The 23,671-nt window shown below is 40.3% G+C and overlaps 1 protein-coding gene across 1 annotated transcript in view; it reads left to right on the top strand.

Annotated features, from left to right (window-relative positions):
* MAP3K7CL (MAP3K7 C-terminal like) overlaps positions 1-23,289 on the top strand; it is a 38,055-nt gene extending 14,766 nt beyond the window's left edge. Inside the window, exons 4-6 of the mRNA XM_007075045.3 lie at positions 773-834; positions 10,738-10,853; positions 22,139-23,289. Of these exons, the coding sequence (XP_007075107.1) occupies positions 773-834; positions 10,738-10,853; positions 22,139-22,319 (359 nt within the window). The 3' untranslated portion in view covers positions 22,320-23,289. The remainder of the gene's footprint in view (positions 1-772; positions 835-10,737; positions 10,854-22,138) is intronic.
* Positions 23,290-23,671: the final 382 nt, after the last annotated feature.

Here is a 23,671-nt window from a genome sequence, read left to right as displayed (position 1 = left end):
CTGACAAGGGACTGTCCTCAGGTGGCACGGCAGGGTCAGCAGATTTGGGGCTGATTTGATTATTTTAGGCCAAACTCCTCTCAGGTTTCCTCTGATGCTTCTGAGACCATCTTTTGATCCGGCAACATCTGCCTATTGTCAGACAGTCAGTTTAAGGCAGCTGAGGACAGAGCGGCCATGGCTCTCTTCGCTCACGCTCTCCCACATCCAGGCAGTGATCTGGGCCTTAGATGGGGACCACCACCTGGTGTGTTGAGAAGAAACGCTCTGACTGGGTTGCCGCCTGTTATCAACTGTAACCCAGAACGAGGCTCTGGTTAACTGCCTGGTGGTGATGGCTTGTAGTAAAGGCATCAAAGCTTGCCACCTCACAGAAGAACTTCTATTTTTCACTAACACGTTCTTCTGTCCCATTGAGGTTGTCTTGGTCGCCTCATTAGCACCTTGTTAAAGCACTTTCCGGCATACCATGTAATCTGGCTTTGGCCAACATGAGACTACTGAAGGACAAACAATACTTCTTAATTGTAGAGCTACCAGACTGAACATTTGAGGATTCTGATATTTGTTTGCAAAATGTTGGTCAGGCCAACTATGCTCTCTGTGCTTCTGTTTGTACCAAAGGTGAGCAAAATTGTCTTCTGTCCTCTATCTGTCCTCACCGGAAGTGATGAAAATATACATCACACGAGTCTAAAGACGGTAAGAGCAGAACATCGCCCGTGAGAGAAAGAGCTCTGTAGTGAAGAATCATTTTATTTTCATGTTTTAGATGATACACCTCCTGAAGACTCCATTCCTCTGGTCTTTCCAGAATTAGACCAGCAGCTACAGGTAAGGATATTTCCAGAGTCTTTCTTTTTTCCTCCTTAGTTTCACAAATTATAGTGAATGGACAAATCGCGTAATTGAGAAAAGACTGACTTGGAGACAGAGCAGGGAGCTTTCAAGTCACGAAGGCTTGCATTTCTAGAGCTCCAAAGTCTAAGTGAAATATCAGTGAAAGCAAGCTTCTAAAGAGCTTAAGGAGTTCTGGAGCCTGGGAACAGGGCTTGTACCTACTCTCCTTTGCTCAGGATGTCCCTGTGCCGTTGCAGTGATGACCCATTTCGAATTGGTGATTTAGTGGTAAACTGTGCAGATGTTACTTGTTACGGGGCAGGGGAGTGGGGAAGACTTCAGAATAATCTTCCTTTGTCTCCTCCACCCCAACCCTTCTCCACTCTTCTGACAACCTTTTTAAAAGATTTTTTCTTTAACATTTATTCATTCTTGTGACACAGAGAGAGACAGAGTGCAAGCAGGGGAGGGACAGAGAGAGAGGGAGACACAGAACCTGAAGCAGGCTCCAGGTTCTGAGCTGTCAGCACAGAGTCTGATGCAGGGCTCGAACTCAGGAACTGTGAGATCATGACCTGAGCCGAAGTCAGACGCTTAACAGACTGAGCCACCCAGGTGCCCCTGACAACTTTTAATAAAATATAATTGTTTTAAGTTAAACATTCTGAAAACTGTCTGGTTTGATCCATGGGAAAAATATTTCGTGTGCATAGTTTATGGATGATCTATCAAAGGGATCCCATTTTAATACACCAGAATTATTTGAAGGGAGTTAATTTGTAACACTTCAATTTTCTTTAGATGACATATGGTGATGCCAAGCAAAGATGGCTGTCTGCCTGAAATATTTGGATACTGGCCTTGGGTCAAATGTTCTCTTGAGTGCCTCACTTTGCAGTTACATCTAGACAAACCTAATAGGGGTCTTGAATCCTGCACGTAGACATTTGCTTCATCTCTTACTTGTTTTTCTCTACGTATTGATTTTGAACGCCTTTAGGAGGGGTCTGCCACCCCCATTTCCCCCCAGGTGTGCTGTTCCCCCTTCTCTTAACACCCAGCAGCTTTTCCCATTCGCGGGTGTGACTGGCATCCTGAAGTCATTTGCGTTTGGGAGCCCTGGTCCTGCACAGCCCTCGACAGAGGTGGGAAGAGCCCTCATGCAAACCCAACCGAAAGTCTTTTCTGTTGGCTCTGGTTCTTATCTCAGTCCCAGGGCCCTGAGTTAAAAACCCGGAAGTAGCCACGTCAGAAAGGAAGAGCTGGTCCTCCAGTACTGGAGTGCTCTCTGAAAAAGCAAGCCAGCACGACTCAGGTGTGACTAGGTGTGAGGAGTCCTCATTCTTACCTCTGCCACAGTCCTGGGCATTGCCACGGTGCTCCGGCAGAGAGCCCACTCCACAGAACACTATCAGTTATACAGAGATTCCTGAAGATTGTCTCTACTGTCTCTAAAATTTCCTGGCAGGTATCAGCCATCTTGTCTCCTCCTTCTGCGAGCGCCCCCCCCCCCCCCCCTCCCCCCCCCCCCCCCCCCCCCCCCCGCCCCATGCAGGGTCTTTAACCCAGCTCTCCTGGTTCCTGATATCTAACCATATCCCCCAACATCACTTCTTTTCACCAGGGCGAACAACCCAGCTCTCTGTTTCTGTCTGGCGTTTTCCACCACACACACCCCTTGCTTCCATTCTGTCCTCACAGGAGGGCTGTGTTTGTGCTGCTGGTGGGATGGTTGGGATTGTAAGATAATAACTAGATTTTTTTCCCCCCAAGTCCTAGTTGTTTTTTTTTCTACTTTATTTTACTGTCACCTCACAGCTATTTTATTATCATGGGAGTTAGATAAAAATGAATAAACATGTTTTGGAAATAAAATGGTAAAAGCATATTCAGGTTCTGGTTCCTCCATCAAACTACGGATCATTAATTCTCCTTTTTTGTATTGACAAAATTTTTTTTTCTCCCTTTGGGAACATTAATGATCTTGCCTTGGCTCACGGATCATTCTTCACAGGATTCATAGCACCCTTGGCAATTCTCCAGACAGTTTTTCTGTTAAAGCCTTGCAACATCCATTTGGATTTTATGGTTTTAATTCCATTTGACATGTATTAGAAATTAAGTCTATTTAATTATCTTAGTCCAATGAGACTATTTCATGTTCATTGATGAAGTTAATCAGGTGAGAGGCTGCTTTCTGGCTCCTGGGTTTTGATTCCCCCCCCCCCCCCCGCCCCATCCCAACCCTTAAAATAAGGTATTATTTAAGCCTTCATGAATGGAGGGAACATTCTTAGCTTTATACCTAAAATCATTTAAGTAAGTGCTTGTTTGTTGGGTAAAGGGTATGACTGAGTTTGTTACAAACATTTGCCAGTTTTCAATCCATTTGGTTAGGGTCACCTCTGTCTGGGGCTGTTGCCTGCTACCATTATTCTGTCTCCAGTGCATGAATGACGAAAATACAAGACAGTGAGACTGGAGAGGGGAAAGCTCACACAGGAAATCACTCTTAAAGCAGATTCTTCTCTCCATGCTTAGCCTAGGCATATAAATTTAAGCCATTCCGCAGCAGGAAGTCTCTGTGTTGAAAGCAATGAAAATGCTTTATGTACAAAAGGCACAATCCATTCTGCAGAGCAGGCCGACTTCACAGTCAGTGTCATGTGCTTTCATCACATGGTAATGGCTCTTGGAATTTTACCGACCATCATAGTCCTCTACGGTAGAATAAAAGTTAGGTTACAGAGGCATATGAAGTGCCTTGTGGTTGTCACTATTTGCTTGAGGATAAACTGACTCTTGATTATCTCTCCAGGAGCCTTCAAAACTTGCCAAATGAAAACTAAATGATGCCAGGTGATTATTGCCGGCCCTGCTCTCTGCAGAGCCTCAGATTTAAATCCCGCCATGCATGTCGAGCATCGCTAGGCCAGTGATGCTTCCCCGCAAATAATCTCATCTGAGCCTTGCCAGGATTGTGTGAGCTATTATGTCTCCACTTTAGAGATGAGAAACCTGAGGTCAAATTTTGGTCTAAATGAATTTTCTATTTCTGACTAGATCTCGGATTCTGAGTCTAGGTAGCCTTCTTTCCCTTGCACCTTTTGTGAAACCTACGGACTGTTTAAATTACTTTGATAGGTAGAGGTTTTTTGTTCTGGTTTGCAAGGTTGCCATAGTGTGGTTATAGAACCTTGCAAAACCTGTTCGGACTTTCTGATATCCATTACACATTCTTGTGTTGTTTATAAAATGGAGCTATAAAGTATCTATTTGGTAGATACTCTATCACCAGTTTGACCCCCTAGATTTTTCTGTTGCTTTGCCAAGAATGTGGACATGTTTGAGCATGTAATTCGTGTGGCTTCTATTTTCACAGAAGCCAAAAAAAGCCCTGTGCAAGAATAGCAGTGACAAACATTTCTCTTGATGTCTCTATTAATGCAAAATGTTGGGCAAGAGACTTTGGGGTAAGGTAGGTGTTAAAATGAACATCTCTTTATAATGTTCATTTGTGGGCCTTCAGCCTCAGCCCGGGGGCAATGGGTAGGTTGATTCTATTTTATGCGGATTCCTTTCCTGGAACTTGGTTTCTAAATTCTCTATGCCTAGTAGAGGCAGTATTTGGGCACAGCTGATGTAGCACAGCCAGTCCAAAGAAAAGAGGCTCAATTCTATGTCCACTTCTAAGAATGAATGAAAAATCACTACTTTTCTTTAGGCCTCGGTTTCCTTCTATTTGGAAAGGAGATAATGCCTGACCTCCTTCTTTATCCTGAAGGATGGTGTGAGTCAGCACCATATTTGTCTTAAAATTTAACCACGTTCTTATGCTTCGGAGATCGTCGTTTGACCTATAGATGATCCAAAGCTAAGCTGCAATATGGTCTTAAGTGCACTGGAATGACAATATGCTTTTATAATCAGGCAGGGAACATGTTAACCAGTACGTTGTAACAACTTCCTAATGGGACTCACGATGGCTGGAGCACGGGTATTGGCATTGGGTTGGCCTGAATTTGGATCTCAGCTCTACACCTACCAGTTTCGTGATTGATATTATTTACTCTCTCGAAACCTCACTTTTCTGAACTGCAAGGTGGAGACAGTGGTATCGATCTTACATTGTTATTGTGGGAATTAAATGTGAGAATGAGTAGATATAACACAGTGCTTGGCAAAATGATTGCTCACTTAGTGTTAATCTTCTTCTCTGGTGAAATTGTTTTTTGAATGATGTATTTAAGAATTAGCAATTTATCTTTATATGTATAACATGATAAGAGAAGCATCTCTTTGGATTTTTGAGTTAGGGATAGAGGTTCTGATGCTCTCTCTTTTCCATTAAGCTAAGGTACTTGGAAAACAATATGACTTTTTTTTTTTAAGTCAAATTGAGCAATAGCTTCAATCCTCCTAAAGTCCTCCCATCTAATCTGAGAAGACAGTGACAGGTGTCTCTGTGGTACACACTGAACTTGCTTTTTCTCAGACAGAGTCTGGTAAGTCCAGAAACTGATGTCACCTCCACAAATAAACAATTTCCTAGCTTCAGTTGTGTGCCGTAATATCTTGTTATCCGAGTAGTCTCTTCAGAAATTTCCTTTGGGTCTTGCATCAGTATATTGCTTGATATCTTGGGAAAGACAGTGAGAGAAAATGGAGAAGTCTTAGCATTCCAGGATTCTGCTACACCAGTCTTGAACATCCATCTGGAAATGCAATTAAGAAATAATCCCATAGAAAACACTGAAAATGTCTGCATTTTCTCATACACATGTTGGAAAGTATGGTATGGTTGTCTGTTGGCTGCTGTGACCACACAGAAAATATACACACATACCTTGGAGCTTTACAATGGTAGGTGTACTTTTTTTTTCTTTTTTGTGAAGCCCAGTAGTCCTCTAACAAGATGCCTTGTTAGAAAAGTCTGAGACACTCTTGAGTTACTTCTCTCTTGAATATTGCTTACATTAATAAACATGACTTAAATAGCCTTCATTTCAATGTTATATAAGATATGCAGTAAAATTGCTAGTGTTGACTCTGACTATAATGTAGATATTATAGAAATGTCAATCCTTAAAATATTTTAGGGGTGCTTGGGTGGCTCAGTCGGTTAAGTGTCCGACTTTGGCTCAGTCTGTGAGTTCTAGCCCGTGTCAGGCTCTGTGCTGACGGCTCAGAGCCTGGAGCCTGCTTGGGATTCTGTGTCTCCCTCTCTCTCTGCTCCTTTCCTCCTTGCACACACTCGCTCTGTCCCTCAAAAATAAATTAAGAAAAAAATTTTAAAAATATTTTAAATTCTAATATAACAGAGTTTTCCAATATTGCAATTAGTCCTATGTTTTTCCATTTGGTTTTAACAAATTATATGTTAATTTTGGGACATTAAAATGCAACGTAAATTTGAACCAGATACCTCCCCCCTGCCCCTCCCCCAATAAAGATAACACTGAGATTCAAGGAATAAATAAAAAATCTGCTCAGCAACTGTAGAATATTTAGCTTCCTAAATATATCCTCTGTGTGGGAAGCTGGGAGAGGAAAATTAAATTCTTACATCTCTTGAAGTGGATGGGGCCAGTAGTATTTGAAGAAGCCAAGTAGAAAACGGAAGCACTTAAGTTGGCTTTGCCCCCTTGCGGAGAGATGCTTGGCTGGGTCCTGTCCCACGGGGTGCTTTCCAGAAGACGGAGTCCATTTCAGGAGGAGATCTAAACCCGGGCAGAGAGCAGAGATGGGATGGTGTGGCTCAAGCCGGCATTCTTGGAACAGGAGCCTGTGGTTTCTCTCTTACTTCATCTTGTTAAATCTGTCCTGATGATTGGGGTGGAGACCAGGGAGAGTAGTGGCTCAGTCACATTGCCGTGTAATTTAAAGCCCTTACAAGCTTCATCCTCAGGCAGCAGATGGGGCTGAGCTGGAGGAAAGGAGGTGAGAAGGAAGTCCCGCTCCCGGGCTCTGACCTCATCCAAACCTCCATCTGGGTCTTGGAAAAATGTGTTTCAAAGTTGGCTTGAGTCGCTGTTGGGACTATCTTAATTTAACCTTCTTAGAACTGGCTGCATTGTGAGAAAACTAGTACCACGGCATTGAGTGAGTCTGAAGAGTTGTTTCTGTGATCCCACAGAATTTGTTCTCTGGTCCAGGAAGAATACCTTGACCTTTTCACTTTCAAATCAAGTATCTTTGGACTCCTTGTCTTTGGAATGCAATATTTCATTCTTCAGGCAAGAGGGTAGGACAAATGTATCCAGAATGTAGCATAATTATGGAGAAAATAAGGAAAATTTTTTCTCTGGATGTGAAAAGAAATTCACTGTCAACACGAAGCGTTTATTTATTGCTCGCCTGTTCCCAGCACAGAGCGAGGACTACAAAAACCTCTTGGAGGAGAACAGTCAAAATTAAGCAATGAAAATATGTGTTAATTTTTATTCCAAGAAGCAGATAGATTTTTTCTCACCTGGTTACCACCAGTATTCTTTTACAATATTGTTTGGTTTTCAATGTGAACATGTGTTAAACCCTATCTTAAACCCAGGTATGGCTGATTAAGTCATGAATGTCAATGTTTTAAATGTCACATGATAAAAGCCTTAGGATAGCTCCATTTTTACACTGGAAACCAGATTATTGTGCTTGAATTTTAGAAATGTTTCCTCAGACAAACACTTTCATTTTCTTCAATGGATACTGTTGGTCATAGATTATCTCTTATTTTGAGGGGTTATAAGAAGGTAAGAGAGAGTCACTCTCAGTGAAGACCTTATCATGCTACACACACACACACACACACACACACACACACAGAGAGAGAGAGAGAGAGAGAGAGAGAGAGAGAGAGACGTTATATCATAAGGCAATGACAGTGTTCTGTGTTGTACAGAACAACATCTCATTACCTATAGTTTTACTTTTTTTGGGGGGGGTATAAACCTAAATATCTTAAAATTCTTCATTCACCAGAATTCCTGCTGGAATGAGAACCATACGTATTTCAAAATTCTTTGCTTAGTTTCTTTGCCTGGGATAACTGTCAAATGCCTTTTAAAGACAATAGGTCCTGCTGCCTGGTTTTTTTTGGGGTGGGGGGAGGCGTTGATTTGTCTAGTGATGTTTAGGGTTTGTGGTGAATGGTTCTGGATGTAAAGGGGTGAGAAATTTTAAGTTCACTGGAGAGAAATTTGGGAAAGAAAGAGTGTTTGGGTGCAAATGAAGTGAACTTCAGATAGTGAGTCTTCATAGGAGTTCTTAGAAGATGAGGGAGGAACAGTGGAAAGATCTAATGACAATTTTTTTTTTTGCACTAAGTTTTTAAAAAATTTTGGTAAAAACACACAACATAAATTTTTCCATCTTGATAATTTGGAAGTGTACAGTTCAATAACATTAAGTATATTCGCATTGTTGTGCAACTGATCTCCAGAACTTTTTCCTCTTGCAAAACTGAAACTCTATACCCATTAAACAATGCCTCATTTCCCCCTCCCCCCAGCCCCTGGCGACTAATGGAATGATTTTACGATGTTGTAGTGGGTTATGCAATATAACTTCCCTCCTTGCTTTAAACAAACAAAACTATATTGCTCCTTAATGCGTTCATGCAGATTGTGAGGGCTTGAAGTGGAGCCCAGTTATATGCCGGTTGGATGAAGACAGAGCTCGCAGGAGCTAGAGGCTGGAGTAGCACCTGGCATCCTTTTACACCCTGAGATGCTGAACACTAAGTATTTTTGGCTTGTCCTTTTTTAATTGTGAGAAACCTTGAAAATAGCGTTATGTGTAAGTAGGCTGATCACCCTGCTAAGAGCACGTGAGGGTACTGAATATATCCGGAAATACTCCCTATCCTCATATACCCTTAGCAGCATGATCTTGCTACCTCTACATAATATTTTCAAATTTCCCACAATTAAGAAGTGCCAGTAAAAAAAAGAGCAGAGGAAGAAACTTCCCACTTAATAAAAAAGCATTGCAGGGGAGCAAGCTAAGGGGGAAAGAGACCCCTCTGTTCTTAAGAAAATTGTGAATGTAACTTTCAGTTTCGCTTTTTGATGACGGCATCAGGGGATATTTCTCCCTCTACATGGCTACTCTCATTTATTTCCTCTTAAGACATAAAGTCTTTGCACAGAGTCCTAGAATCTTTTGGCTGTCACATAGGTTAACTATGCTGAATTTGTGGCTCAGGGACCTCGAAGTGGTGGCAAGTTTTGGCATGGACTGAATATAGCTTACGTGATGTTCGTAAGGACAGGAAATGGGATGCGTAGAGTCTTAGGGCCTTTCAGGAAGGACACAGGGCACAGATGATTTAATAGCGACTTGGCTAAGGTGTCCGGAGTAAATTGTTTTCATTCTCCTTACTGTTATACTTGGTAATTTGCCAGGGTAACAGGTGAAAATTGATGAGGGGGTGGTGATGTCTAGGACATAGGCCCAGAGGAGCCAGGAGTTCTGAATTCCTTTGGCAAGAGCTTTGCCTCACGGGGTGCATTATACGGTAATACTACAGGGCATTACTTTTCAATTTATTATCATAAATAAAGAGGTAATGGTTCCAACAGACTGAGTTTATGCTACGAATGTGTTTATGGGGCAGTAGGGAGAAATGCTATATAATGTAGTTATTATTACATTTTCCATGAATTTGGACATAGGAGATGATCCACGTGAAGGTAAATTTCATGCAAATCTATTTTGAATTTTATTTCCTTTAGAAAATCTCTACTCAGAGGCCTCAGAATAAATAGGGATCATCTTATTTATCTGTCAAACTTTATAGGATTTTATAGAACTTTATAGAATTTTTATTACATCCTGGATGGGGTTGCTAAATAGAACACCCAAAGAAATCTTTGTCTTTAGTATAACGAGAGGAGCAAGAAGGAAGAAATGCATTACTTCCCAATTTCCTAGTGTAAAATTAGTGAAAATATGACCTAGTCAGGCACATACTTACATATATACACTGTTGTGAGAAAGGGATTAGACTGAAGAGCCCATTTAACAGTAAAGTTGTATTTCTCAGATTTTATATACCATTTTCTATAAATAATTGAAAAGGGTGATTAAAAAACTCTTTAAAAGTCTATTAGCTACTGTTCCTTAAAGTAATGTTTTTAATAATGTATTGCTAACTAGAAATTAGAATTATAAACCCAGGGAAAGTCAGTTCTTTAAAAAATAATTTCTAGAAAGAAGTAGGATTTTCAACACGTGATGGGTCTACAGGCTTGCCCTGTTCGTCTTTGTTTTCCTTGTAGATGGGAGAAAAACAAAGACATAAATCCCTGCTGTCTTTGACCTCACATGTTATAAGCATTATTTTACTTGGAGTTTGGTCTTTCATGGGATTTGTTAATCCTTGTAAGCTTTATTTCCAGCCCAGCATCATTTCTTCAGTTTGGATGCATCTCTCAAAAGAGAGCCTTTCTTGTAGGGTTACTCCACACTACAGGATGAGATTATGCCTCTGGGCTGCAGGAACAGAAAGTAAGGGGTAATTAAAGCAGACAACTGAACTATTTCCCCACCACTGCCCTTCTCGAAAGCAGAGTTTGAGATTTCCGGGGAGAAGTGCAGAATTATTAGAAGATCTAATTTTACTCCAATGCATGGCAAGTAATAGATATGTCATGAGCCTTCCGGTTCTGGCTCAGGCCTGAGAATGCCCCACAATGACACTGGAAGATGAATGTGGAGAATATCAGCCCACCTCCCTATTTTCAGTCAAGCAGAATCAGCCAGACCCTGTCCAATGTTGACTGCCAATACTATTGTCCTGTAAAAAATCTCTCTCTAAAGAACATCAGTAGAGCAAAATCATTTATAATGTATTCCGATACAAAGAAATGGACTGATTTCTTCTTGTTGTTGTTTGTGAAGCCTCTGCCGCCTTGTCATGACTCCGTGGAATCCATGCAGGTGTTCAAACAGCACTGTCAAATAGCAGAAGAATACAATGAGGTCAAAAAGGAAATCGCTCTGCTTGAGGAAAGGAAGTAAGTACTGTTCCCCTGAACCCTCTTACCTCTGAGTGATGTCTCCTGGTCATGGACTGGGGGAGGTGGGCATGGAATGGGCTGAACTTGAGGGTGAGAGGGAGGGGTGTGGGCAAGTGACATTCTGTGGTTCAGAGGTTACTGGGCAACTTCCATGTTTTTATCATGTTTGACTATAGAAAGAATGCAAATGAAACTGCTGAGGATTAAAAGCTTTACTCTACGGAGTACTGAGACGAATAACAGGAGGACTTCCTACCCAAACCCAATTTTTTGATAATCATTTTTAGATCAGGAAGGTAAAAATGCCCAAACAGCACCCAGATGCACACTATGTGCCCTGTGGATGTGCCCAAAGCCCCCAGAGCACTTTGGCTTCGAGTGAGTTTTAATGAATGGTTACATGGTGGCGTTCCCACGTCAAGTAAAGAAGCCACTGTGACAGATCTTTGGAATAATGTAAATGTATTAACATTTTACAGTCCAATAGCCCGAGGAAGTTTTTTTTATTTTGATAGCTCCATTACCATTCCAGTTCTACTGTAGGGAACTTTGGGTATCTATTAATTAAATTAATTAAAGCATTCTAATTTTAGTCACACTAAGCTTTTCCTTTCAGAATTATCATCCTTTTTAATTGCACTCGATTCTGCCAGTGTCTACCCCAGTGACCCCCATTCCTTCATACTTTCAAAGCACCAGACACTTTTCCTTCCTAGCACTGGGTAGTTTGCACTTACACATTTATTAGTGGGATCTTTTGGTTAATAGTTGTGTCTCCTACTAAGTGGTAAACTACTAAGTGCTTTGAACCCCTGAAAGCAGGGCAAGTCAGGTGTTACTCACCACCATATTTCTAAAGCTGGACACAGTACATGGGATGTAAATGCTGAATCCATTTTTGTTGAGTGAGTGACACATAATCAGAACGTATTTTGATTCTTTAACTTCCTACTTTTCCCCCTCTTCCTCTTACTGATACGTGATATATATTTATTACTTAGTTTTTAAATCAAAGTGAGTGAAATATGTTTTGAGAAATTTATAAAATTCTTGGGACTCTTTGAAGACCCCCCTCCACCCCCTAGATCGTGGTTGGACAGTACAACATGGTGGGGAGGAGTATGGGTTATGGGGTCAGACTTTGCACTTACTGTAAGACCTCGGATAACAAACCTTTCCTTACTGCCTTGCTGTGTTGTGCCTCAAATGTAAAATCATACCTGGACTTATGGCCAAAGGGGGTTAAAATATGTTTAAAAAAATTTTTTTAATGTCTATTTATTCTTTTTTTAAATTTTTTAAATGTTTTTATTTATTTTTGAAGGAGAGAGAGAGACAGCATGAGAGGGGGAGGAACAGAGAGAGAGGGAGACACAGAATTCGATGCAGGCTCCAGGCTCTAAGCTGTCAGCACAGAGCCCGATGCGGGGCTCAAACTCACGAACTGTGAGATCATGACCTGAGCTGAAGTCAGATGCTTAACCGACTGAGCCACCCAGGCGCCTCTAATGTCTATTTATTCTTGAGACAGAGACAGAGCGTGAACAGGGGAGGGACAGAGAGAGAGGGAGACACAGAATCTGAAACAGGCTCCAGGCTCTGAGCTGTCAGCATAGAGCCCGACGTGGGGCTTGAACCCATGAACTGTGAGATCATGGCCTGAGCCGAAGTCGGACGCTTAACGACTGAGCCACCCAGGTGCCCCGGGGGATTAAAGTATGTTTAAGAGGAGATCAGAAAAACGTAACTTCTTCTCATATATCTGAGACTTTCTTTTTGGTCTGAGAGTTTTCAGAGGAAGGTGGTTGGAAGGCTCAGATTGCACATTTGCATACAGTCTGAGTCCTAAAAAAAGTTTCTTAAAGAAGCTGAAGAAGTTTACTAATAATGTGGCCTATAGTGAAATTAAAGGAGAATTTGTATAATCAATAACCTATAAATGTGTCTGTGTGTGTCTGTGTGTGCGTGTGTGTGTGTGTGTGCGCACATGAACTATGCTGTTGAGGCAGAAAAAAGCCAGGTAATTCTGTATTTATTTGTAAACTCTTCAGATTGAAGGTAATGGAGGACTTGGCTTATTTTAATTAACCCATGTGTGGTTTTTTTTGGCAATGCAAAACTTACCCACTAAATTATATGTTCTGTGAGTTTATATTTTTTGTATGTTTTGTTAAAAAATATGATAGGATAATGATGTAAGAGTGACTCATCTGGTCTTTTGTTGAAACATATCCCTGCTGTTTCTGCATTAACTCATCTTATTTTTTCCCTAAGCCTATTTGAACTTTGGACTTGTCTTGAAGCTAGGATATTATCTCCCTCCCTCCCCAGCCCCCACTTTCTTCCTAAATAATTGGCTAGATGCATGGTAAAGGACAAATTCTTTTGTTATCTTTTTTCCTTTCTTTTTAAATAAAGTCTCTCAAATTCCTTTTTCTCCATTCCTTCTTGTGCTGTTTGGGGTCAGGACTTGCTGCTTCACATCTTGGTCAATGTAATGTTATACCTGGTTTCCCTGCCTATGATTTCCTGTTGTTGGAAAAGGACACGGAGTTCTTGGCCTGGTTTGCAAGCTCTAGCCCCCTATGGCTTTACACCCCAGCAGAATGTTCTTTCTCATCATTGTCTTCAGCTCCATTGACCTCTTTGCTTCTTCCTGCCTCTGTGACCTTGTTCACAGCAGCCTCTAGGTCTGGAGCACTTACTCCTTCCTCAGATGCTACCCTCGAGGAGAGCTTAGCTAATATCCCTGCCCAAACACTCCATGGGATTCATCTCTTTTCCTGGGTGAAAGAAAATACACTGGAATGACTCTTTTTGCACGTTTGTAGGCTGGGGTTATCAATAGTTATCCTTTTAACTTCATGTCCTTCATGTCCTATCAATAGTTATCCTTTTAACTTCACAGACTTTCTGACTGTGCATAGTTACCTACAAATGTGAATACCTTTGAATATCTCTTTGTGTCCCCATCACCGAACAGGGACTTGCGCATAGGGTCAAACATGAGTGAGGGTGATTTTGAGTGATTGATTGTAGGATATAGTAATACCCTTTGTGTATACAAACAGTGTAACAAATGTGTCATTTGTAATTTATATGGTCCATATTTAAAATAAAGAGTCAATATCAGCATTAAGGAATTGCTAAGATAAACTAAAATAGGAAGTATGGTTATATCTTATATTTATAAATAAATGATCCTGGTCCTCCAAGGGTTATTGGTGATCATTGTTTCCATTAACACTATACTGAAATGGAAATTCATTACACAACAACTATTTTCCAGAACAGTGTTTAAGCAAGATAAATAAAGCCAAATGGATCTGACCCACGTAACTAGCTCTCTGTTTTTTGGTGATTTGGATAAGAATTTCTTTCCCATCATTTCATACAGTGTGGGCGATTATGTTGGTCTCCGGTGATTGGCTAGCGTAAGCTAGACACAGAGAGAGATGTTAACTCAGGTATTTAAAGGAAAGTTTTTCTTTAGTAGAGTCAGACGGGCACAGGTTAAGCTGAACTTCTCTCTCATCTCCAGAGGGGGTCACCCTGGATCAAGCTTGGGAGACCGCAGAGGGGAGCGAAGAGTTGATTATAATTATTATTTTAAATCATGTCTATTAGATAAAGAGAGTCCAACATTTTCTAGGACTATAAACTCAGCACGCAGTGAATTTAATTTAAAGAATCACTTCTGGCTTATGTGATGTATGAAAAGCTTGTTCTTACTTTTATTGGATTTTTTTTTCTCAATTGAAAAAAAAATGACAATTTTATTGAAAGCCTTAAAAACTTACCGAGAATTCTGATATCTTTCCAGGACTCCTACTGTTATTTCTTGCCTCTTTCTAGGCCTTTTGAGTGTGAATAATCTTACAGAATTGCATATATAGTAAAATGAAACGTATACATGATTTTCTCAACAAATAGTATAAACTCTTAAAATATAACACATGCAGTTTTTTGTGGACGTAATGGAAAGAAGTGAGAGGTGGACATTGGATGCCTTCTGAAATTTATCACCCATATTTTGACAGCAAGTTAAAGTACATGATTAAGCTACAATTAGATCTAAAAATGAGATTCACAATTAGTAAAGGTTGCTTTGCTCCAGATAGGGTATTTTATCTTGTTCAAAGGAGAAACCATTTGTCTTCTGTGTATATGAAACATTGTGCCAGGTGCTGTGGTGTTTAAAAGATTGACTTAGAATGTCAGAAAGAGAGATAGATTCTTAGAAAAGTCAGGATGAAAAATGTCACATAATTAAGAAAAAATAACTCCATGGTTTTCAGTACACTCACAGAGTTGTGCAGCCATCATTACAGTTTTAGGACATTTTCATCACCCAGGAAACCTCGTAGCTCCCGCTTCCCTCCCTCCCCCCGCCCCCAACAGCCACTGGCCTCCACTCATCTACTTTCTCTCTATGCATTTGCCAATTCTGGATACGTCATCTAAAAGGAACAATATGGTCTGTGGTCTTTTGTGGCTGGCTTCTTTCACCTGACAGGATATTTTCAAGGTTCATCCACATTGTAGCATGTATTCCTTTCTCTTGTTGAATAATATTCCATTGCATGGAGAATCCATACTTTACCCGTTCACCAGTTGATGGACATTTGGGTTGTTTGCACTTTTGGTTGTTATGAACATTTGTGTTAAATTTTTGGGTGGATGTATGCTTTCGGTTCACTTGGGTATGTGCCTTGGAGTGGAACTGTCAGGTCATGTGGTAAATCAACGTGTAACCTTTGGAGGAATTGCCAGGCTTTTTCTAAAGTGGCTGTACCCCTTCATAGTCCCACCAGAAATGTCCAAAGGTTCTGATTTCTCCTTATCTTTGCCAACACTTCATGCTAGTGCAAAATGTGGTCTCGTTGTTGTTTTGATTTATAGTCCCCCGACAGCTAGAGATGTTGAGCATCTTTTCATGTGCTTTTTGCAATTTTTATGTCTTCTCGGAGAAATGTACATTCAGATCCTAGCCCATGTTTTAGTTGGATTATTTCTCTTTTTATTATGGAATTGAAAAAATGTTATAGAAGTTCGTGAGTTCAGGTAAAACATTAGAAAGGGATTTTCATATGGGGGTAACACAAAAATAGCAGACCTATATTTTCATATCTTTTGAAAAGACATAAAATGATGATTGAAGAAGCAACATCTCATTGAGGGGATAATATTGGAATTGGGGGAAAGGGAGCATATGTAATTTGTAATAGCATAGTCTAAAAATAGCCCTGTTCTGATTTGTTTTCAGTCGTGGCATTTAATTTGTCCCGAATTTTCCAATAACAATAGCTTTTTATGTTTAACCAGAAACATTTATTTCTTTAGGACATTCCTGATGGCAGAGATTTTTAAGTTGTATTCTGGGGACCCTTTCAAAGATTGGGGATGGAGCCAGTATCAGGCAGGGGACTGTCCAACGGCTAACGAGAGACGGTCCCATTAGCTCTGTTTTATTTTCTTCACTTCAGACTAAGATTTTCCTTGCAAAAGGGCATCACGCTAGAAAACATTGAAAACCTCACTTTTATATTTGTTTTATATGTATTATATATATTTATATGTATTTTATTTTTAGCACTTATTTAAAAAATTTTTTTTAATGTTTATTTTTGAGACAGAGAGAGACAGAGCATGAATGGGGGAGGGGCAGAGAGAGAGGGAGACACAGAATCTGAAGCAGGCTCCGCGCTCTGAGCACAGAGTCCGACGTGGGGCTCGAACTCACAGACCGTGAGATCATGATCTGAGCTGAAGTTGGAAGCTCAACCGACTGAGCCATCCAGGCGCCCCTATTTTTAGCACTTATTTTTATTTAAAAAATGTTCATTTACTTTGGGGGAGAGAGAAATAGAGAGAGTGAGAGCGAGCACAACCAGGGAAAGGGCAGAGAAAGAGAGAGAGAGAGAGAGAGAGAGAGAGAGAGAGAGAGAGAGAGAGAGAATCCAAGAAAGCAGTGCAGATCCCAATGTGGGACTTGATCGCATGACCGTGAAATCATGACCTAAGCCAGAATCAAGAGTCAAACGCTTAGCTGACTGAGCCACCCAGTCGCCCCTATATTCCAAGCAGTTAAAAAAATTATTAAAAGACATTTACACAGGGGCACCTTGGTGGCTCAGTAGGTTGAGTGTCCGACTTCGCTCAGGGCACGATCTCACGGCTCATGAGTTTGAGCCCCATGTCAGGCTCTGTGCTGACAGCTCAGAGCCTGGAGCCTGCTCTGGATTCTGTGTCTCCCTCTCTCTGCCCCTTCCCCAGTTTACACTCAGTCTCTCTTTGTCTCTCTCTCTCTCTCTCTCTTTCTCTCTCTCAAAAATAAATAAACATTAAAAACCATAAAAAAAAGACATTTACACAGCTCCCAGAAATGAGGTTTCTGCTGTCATAAAGAAATAGTAAATGGAGATATTTCTCCATATGTCTGCAATGTTGGCAGTAATGGGGGAGTCCTATCGTCCTCACTAAGACATCCTGATGTGGGTATGATGCCTCTGTATAAAGGATAGGACTTGCGCTCAATTTCTAATAGTGGAGATATGCTTCCTAAGACCAACTTGGTTAGCAAGAATCGAGGTTAGCGCCTGGTTTGCAATAGGATTTCAATAAATACTTGAACGGATGAGTGGAGGAACCAAAGAACTGTCTTGGCTCTTGACTTTTCTCCAGAGGTATAGCCGAGGGAGTTTTTCACTTTAGGATTTAGCTTTGTGTGAAATCCCCATGTTCCAAACTTCATCAGGCTTTGAGATCACACTTTCTGTTAATGCCCCAGTCATAATGATTTGGGTCTTTTATGCCACCTAATTACATGCTGTTCAGTCTTCTAACTGGAATCTCATTCCTCAACATCTCTCCATCTAATCTTTGCCTGGAACCATGTTGAAAGGGACAGAATATTTACCACTCCTCAGTGAGAGTGCCTTTAAGTAGGTCTCCCTGGCTAAGGAAAGAGGGTCCAATCTTTGGGGGAGCAGAGTGAGGAAACATTTTGCCTTTCATCTATTCCTATTCCACGATTAACTCTTGGTGGGATGATTGATAGTGGAAATCTCCATTTCCTTTGGAATAAGTGGTTCTTAACTGGGCCAACTCCTCAGCCCCAAACCCCCAAGATATTGACAATACCTAGAGACATTTTTGGTTATAATGACGGGTTGGGGGAAAATGCTACTGGCATTTAGTGAATAGAGGCCAAGGGTGCTGCTGACCCTTCTACAATGTGAGTGGATATAGGGCAGCCACCAATAGCAAAGAGTTGTCTAGCCCAAAAGATCAATTGTGCCAAGAGAAATTCTAGAGCAAATCTCAATTCTTCCTGCAAGGAAGTGTTGTCCTTTGGCTCCCAAATGATATAATGCATTTATTCCTTATGCATTATTCATTTGTAGGGCTTCAGTGCCACAGTCTAGACTGCACTTTGCAGTTCCATTTCAATACCATTTATTATTACCCCACCTGCATAAAATGAAGGTAGACTTTCACATACTTCTTACCATCTTGAGGCATCTACTTGTTCTCTCCTGTGTGTCATTGTACTAGAACACAGATCTTTTAAGAACCACCAACAGTGCGGTCGAAATCACTATTTAAAATAAATTCTCCCCAGTATTTTATAATATTATTACCCAAAACTCTTTAGCTCTTTATGTCTGAACTGTCTAGGATTTTGTCGTTTCCAAATGAAAGTCTTAGTTAATGCTGAACATCTAAAAAACCATGGTAGTGGTCTTTCCCAAATTAGAGAAATGTTTGTCCTAATGATGAATTCATGTTCTAAACTCCTGCAACATAAAGAATCTACTTAATTTTGGAGTTAGTTTCTACAAAGTTTCAAAGTTCTCTTCACTTGGACTCTCCCTTACCCTATTTGTTGTAGCAAATAAAACCTTTTCCAGGCATATGGCTTATGATGGGAGTGGCAGATAGTCTATGATGGACCCAAGGTTATGGCCTTTTTACTGTTGAAGTACATTATGTTGGAAACAGTATTACAGACTCTTGACTTCAGCAATAGGATTCCTGTAATGATGGTCTTCTACCCCCATATCACATTACACTGAAGGGAATGATAGAAGTGATCAACCCAAAATCAAAGGCAAGACCACATTCTAGCCAATTATAGATATTGATTTGTTCCTCAGATCATCTATTTACAAGATTGTCTCCATAGCTTAATGTACCAGGTTTAATTATGAATTGCTATTGGATGAACATAAACACGTCTATGTAAATAGGTCTTGGACAGGAGACAGCAGACATTTTGATAGTATTCATTGAATATATGTATAGTTGCTTATCAGATACATCAAACTAATTTAAAAACCTATCAGTTGAGTCCTCCTGATTCCACTAAGGAAGAAATTATCATTGACTTTCTCCAATGCAAGAAAAATGGACTAGACAATCATGATCATTCCTTTTAGTTGTAAAGTCTGTGATTTTCTAATTTATCTTTTCTACCAGTCAGAATGAATAACAGAGGTCTTCAGGAGTTTTAAATGAGGTCAGATATGGAACCAGGATGGCAGCCATTGTTATACCTTGTACTGCCAGTTCCCGGACCAGGATTTGAGAGCAAAACTCTACTTCCATTTGAATTACTTGTGTGAGACAGTTCATTTGAAAAGAAAAAAAGAACGAGAATAGATGATCTGATGGGTAGGGGTTTGAGAGATATGCATCCTCTTTACTTCTCTAAGTTTTACTATAAATTTCGTTAGGACAGTTACCTAAGGAGCTTTACCAATATTTAATTATTGACATGTATTGCTTAAACTATGCTTAGAGGCAAAGGGCCATAAGCATTTAATCATAAGGATAGGTTTGATTTCTGGCTTAGTCTTATTAGTTGTGGGATTTTTTCAATGTAGTTAAGCCCTTTGCATTTCTTTTTCCTCATCTTTAAAATGCATGTGATTTGTCTCTGAGGCATCTTACTCCTCAGTTATTCATTCAGCAAGTATTTATTGGGAGCCTTTATATTCTAAATACCATGGGAGACTCAAAGATCAACAAGAACTCAGAGGACCTTTGTGTATATACATATCAGTGTTCCAGCTTACCTTCCTTTTGTCCCTTCTAGGCCCTTCCTTTCCAATGCCTGGTTTTGCTCAGTGGTCATCAAAGCGGGTGCACGAAGCAGTCCATTGGGGGAAGAAAGAAAATACTAGAACTTCCATTCTGATTTGTGTTTTGTCCTTTTCCTGGAGTAACTGTTTATTTTGACAGTTTCAGACTTACAGAAAAGTTGCAAAAATGGTGCAAAGACCTCCCATATGTCCTTTCTTGGATTCACTGATTATTATTATTCTTGTATTATCATTAAATATTTGTTATTTGCCTTTGAGAGAGCACAAGATGGGGAGGGGCAGAGAGAGGGGGATAGAGGATCCGAATCGGGCCCTGCATTGACAGTCTGACAGCGGTGAGCCAGTGTGGGGCTCAAACTCATAAACCGTGAGGTCATGACCTGAACTTGAACCTGGAGTCAGATGCTCAACCAACTAAGCCACCCAGGCACCCCTGGATTCACTGATGATTAAAAACTTCCCCAGTTGTGCTTTAGTCTCTCTCCCCCAACACTGCACACTAACTGCTAGGGTTCTCTCTCTCTCCCTCTCTCAGTGAGATGAGGTATCTATCTGTCTACCTATTGTCTCTCTACCTCTATCTATCTATCTATCTATCTATCTATCTATCTATCATCTCTCTATCCCCCCCATCTAATCATACCCCATTATTCTAAATATTTCAGTATTTTCTTTTTAAAAAAAAATTAAAATATTTATTTATTTATTTTGAGAGAAGAGTGAGCAGGGGAAGGGCAGAGAGAGGGGGACAGAAGATCTAAAGCAGATTCTGCACTGATAGCACCGAGCCCCCTTCGGGCCTCAAACTCCTGATGCATGAAATGATGACCTGAGCTGAAGTCAGACGCTCAACTGACTGAGCCACCCAGGTGCCCCAGTATGTTCTAAGAACGAGGACATTCTCTCACTTAACCACAGTACAGTAATTACAAATTAAGAATTTTACCATTGATACAGGGATATTTCATAATCCACGTTTGAATTGCATCAATTTCCGAATGATGTCCTTCACAGCAATTTTTTTTTTCCGGCCCAGAATTGCACATTGCTCTTAGTTGTCATCTCTTTAGTTTCTTTAAATGTGGAACCAGTTAGGCTAGCGGTTTGAAGAGTACATGCTAGCAATTTTGTAGAATTGCCTTCAATTTGAGGTTGTCTAGTGTATGCATTTTTGGCAGGAATACCAGAAAAAGGATGTGTCCTTCTCGGTGCATGTGATATCTATTTATCTCCTTACTGGTGATGTCAAGGTTGATCACTTGGTTAAAGGAGTCTTCCAGGTTTCTGTGCACTTTTGCCTACAGAGAAAGAGATGTGACACACGCTTATAGGCAAAGAATTCTGTTAGATCTAGTTTAGGATTAACTGACCCACATAAGGGGGGTGGACCTGTGTTGGGTTGTCATGTTTAGTAAATCCAAACATAGACTGGGAACCTTTAGCTCCTTATTATGTGTATTTATATCAATGAATTATTGATAGGTAATTACTGAGAACTGAATTTGTTTAAGATTTTATCACTCCTTATCCCTCCAATAACCTTAGCCTGCTCTCTGAATTCTAGAGTCAGGCCAGAAGGAAATGTAGATATAATGTTTTGTTAAATAGGGCTGCGGATATCTATACCTATCTATATCAGCAGTCCAGAAAGGCATGGAAAATAATATTTGCAGGCAGAAGTTGGATTCTTTAGTTTAAAGGAGACTGTTAAGGATTTGTTAAGCTCTCAAGTAGAAAACAAAGTTAGATAGTAACTGATTTTGGAGGACAAAGACAAGGTAAAGGACAAACTACAGTTCTATCTGTAAGACAATAGATAACATTTTAACTCATAAACCGACTTTCTGGGTTTTTTTCCCCTTAAATTAATAGTAACTTTTACCATTTTTGTACTCTTTAAACAAATCACCTTGTTTTGACTGTCAAAGGACTTATTGAGCTTTTTGGGTCTATGTTGAGTATTTTGGATGTGTCTGGTAGAGGTGCTAGAACAAAATAAAGTGGCTACAACTTGCAAAGCTGGAAAAGCTAAAAGGAAGTCGCTGGAAGTAACTAGAGGTGGTGAATTTAGAAAAGCAGAATCAAAATTCTGCTTCCATTATGCTGTTACTGCATAATTTAGTTGGTTTGCATTAAATTGTGTGCTTTTTCCCTCACCTGTCCCTGGGTCTTCAGAAAGGAGCTCATTGCCAAGCTGGATCAGGCAGAAAAGGAGAAGGTGGACGCCGCTCAGCTGGCCCGGGAATTCGAGGTACTGATGGAGGAGAACCGGACATTGAAGTTGGCTCAGTCCCAATGTGTAGAACAGCTGGAAAAACTTAGAATACAGTATCAGAAGAGACAGGGCTCATCCTAACTTGAAACTATTCAATGTGAGCATAAAAGGTTGGTGACTGTTGTGTGCTGGCCAAAAGATTTTCATTTTAAAGGGATAGTGTGTAAAACCTACTGTTTCTTTCTATTACCCACGTGGCAAACATCTGTAATGAATTTAATGCTTGCCAGATCAAGTTTGTGAGAAGGGAGATTATATTTTAAATAAGATAATTAAAGCAAGCCTATTGGCAGTATATGTTTTCCGAGATCATAACTCACTTCCAAAGATACATTTTTTTCTTATTTACAAAGATGTGATCAGAGTGTACGTCAGGGTAGAAAAAGATGAAAATAGAATATTAACTGACTCCGCTAACAATTGTGAACAGAATTAAGCCAGGAAAACAAACTAGTAAGATGCTCACTGTAGTTTCATACCTGTGTATTTTTAAATTTCATGTCTCGAATATTTCAACTATGCTCAAACCTGAAGTCAGAAACTTCTGCACACATTTTTATGTTCACCAGAGTTAGGTTTAATCCCTCAATGATTGATTGTACTGAGAATAAATGGTTGCATATCATAAAAGATTTCTCATGAAAATATTAGCAGAAAGCATGTTTGTGCCAAAAGCACACTGCCAGTGCTAACTTGCTGTTGTAATAAAAAGTTGATAAGGCTGCATTTTTTTTCACGCCATGTTACCTGACGGTAAACATCTCTGCCTTTGCTTGTGTGTGTTCTGGGGCATGCGGGAAATGGAAAAGTATTGTTTGGACGTTGCTTTGGTGAGTTCCCATGAAAACATGAGTAAAACTATGACTATGACTTTGTTTTGGATTTAAAGAGAGGTTTTGGATCAGTGATAACTAATAAGAATATATGAGTAATTTCAAGAATAAAATGATTCACCTCTTGTTCCACCTATCACCATAGTTCCCCAAATGGATCTCTTTGTTTTATGTCCATTTCTGTTCATGTAACTTCTTTTTCATTAAACATGAATCAAACTGTCAGTCTTTATTTTGTCCCTTTCTTAACTTCCCTTATGCTACCGTTAGTTGGGACTGGCTACCCTGAGTCGGAATGTGTTCCTAGTCATATTTGTATGCGCAGAATCAGCAGTGAAGCCCCTTCTCTTGGAAAGACTGCAGATTCTCACGTAGGTCATGCAGAATTCTAATACTCAATATGATGCATTAGTGTCTTAAGGTATTTTCCCAGAAAACGTAAAAGAGGATGGTTGATTAAAACACCAGGATGGCCAAGGATAGACCAGTTTTTATGGACGGGGGGTGACTTACCCCTGGGTGGACAGATGGCAAGGTCTAGAGCCATTTTGTTGTTGTTATTGTCATGACTAGGATGAACAGGTGCTAGAGGTGTCTAGA

The sequence above is a fragment of the Panthera tigris genome, chromosome C2, assembly GCF_018350195.1.
Source record: "Panthera tigris isolate Pti1 chromosome C2, P.tigris_Pti1_mat1.1, whole genome shotgun sequence".
Lineage (NCBI taxonomy): Eukaryota > Metazoa > Chordata > Mammalia > Carnivora > Felidae > Panthera > Panthera tigris.
Note: the sequence above shows the minus strand (reverse complement) of the source record. Positions and strands in the feature narration are given on the sequence as shown.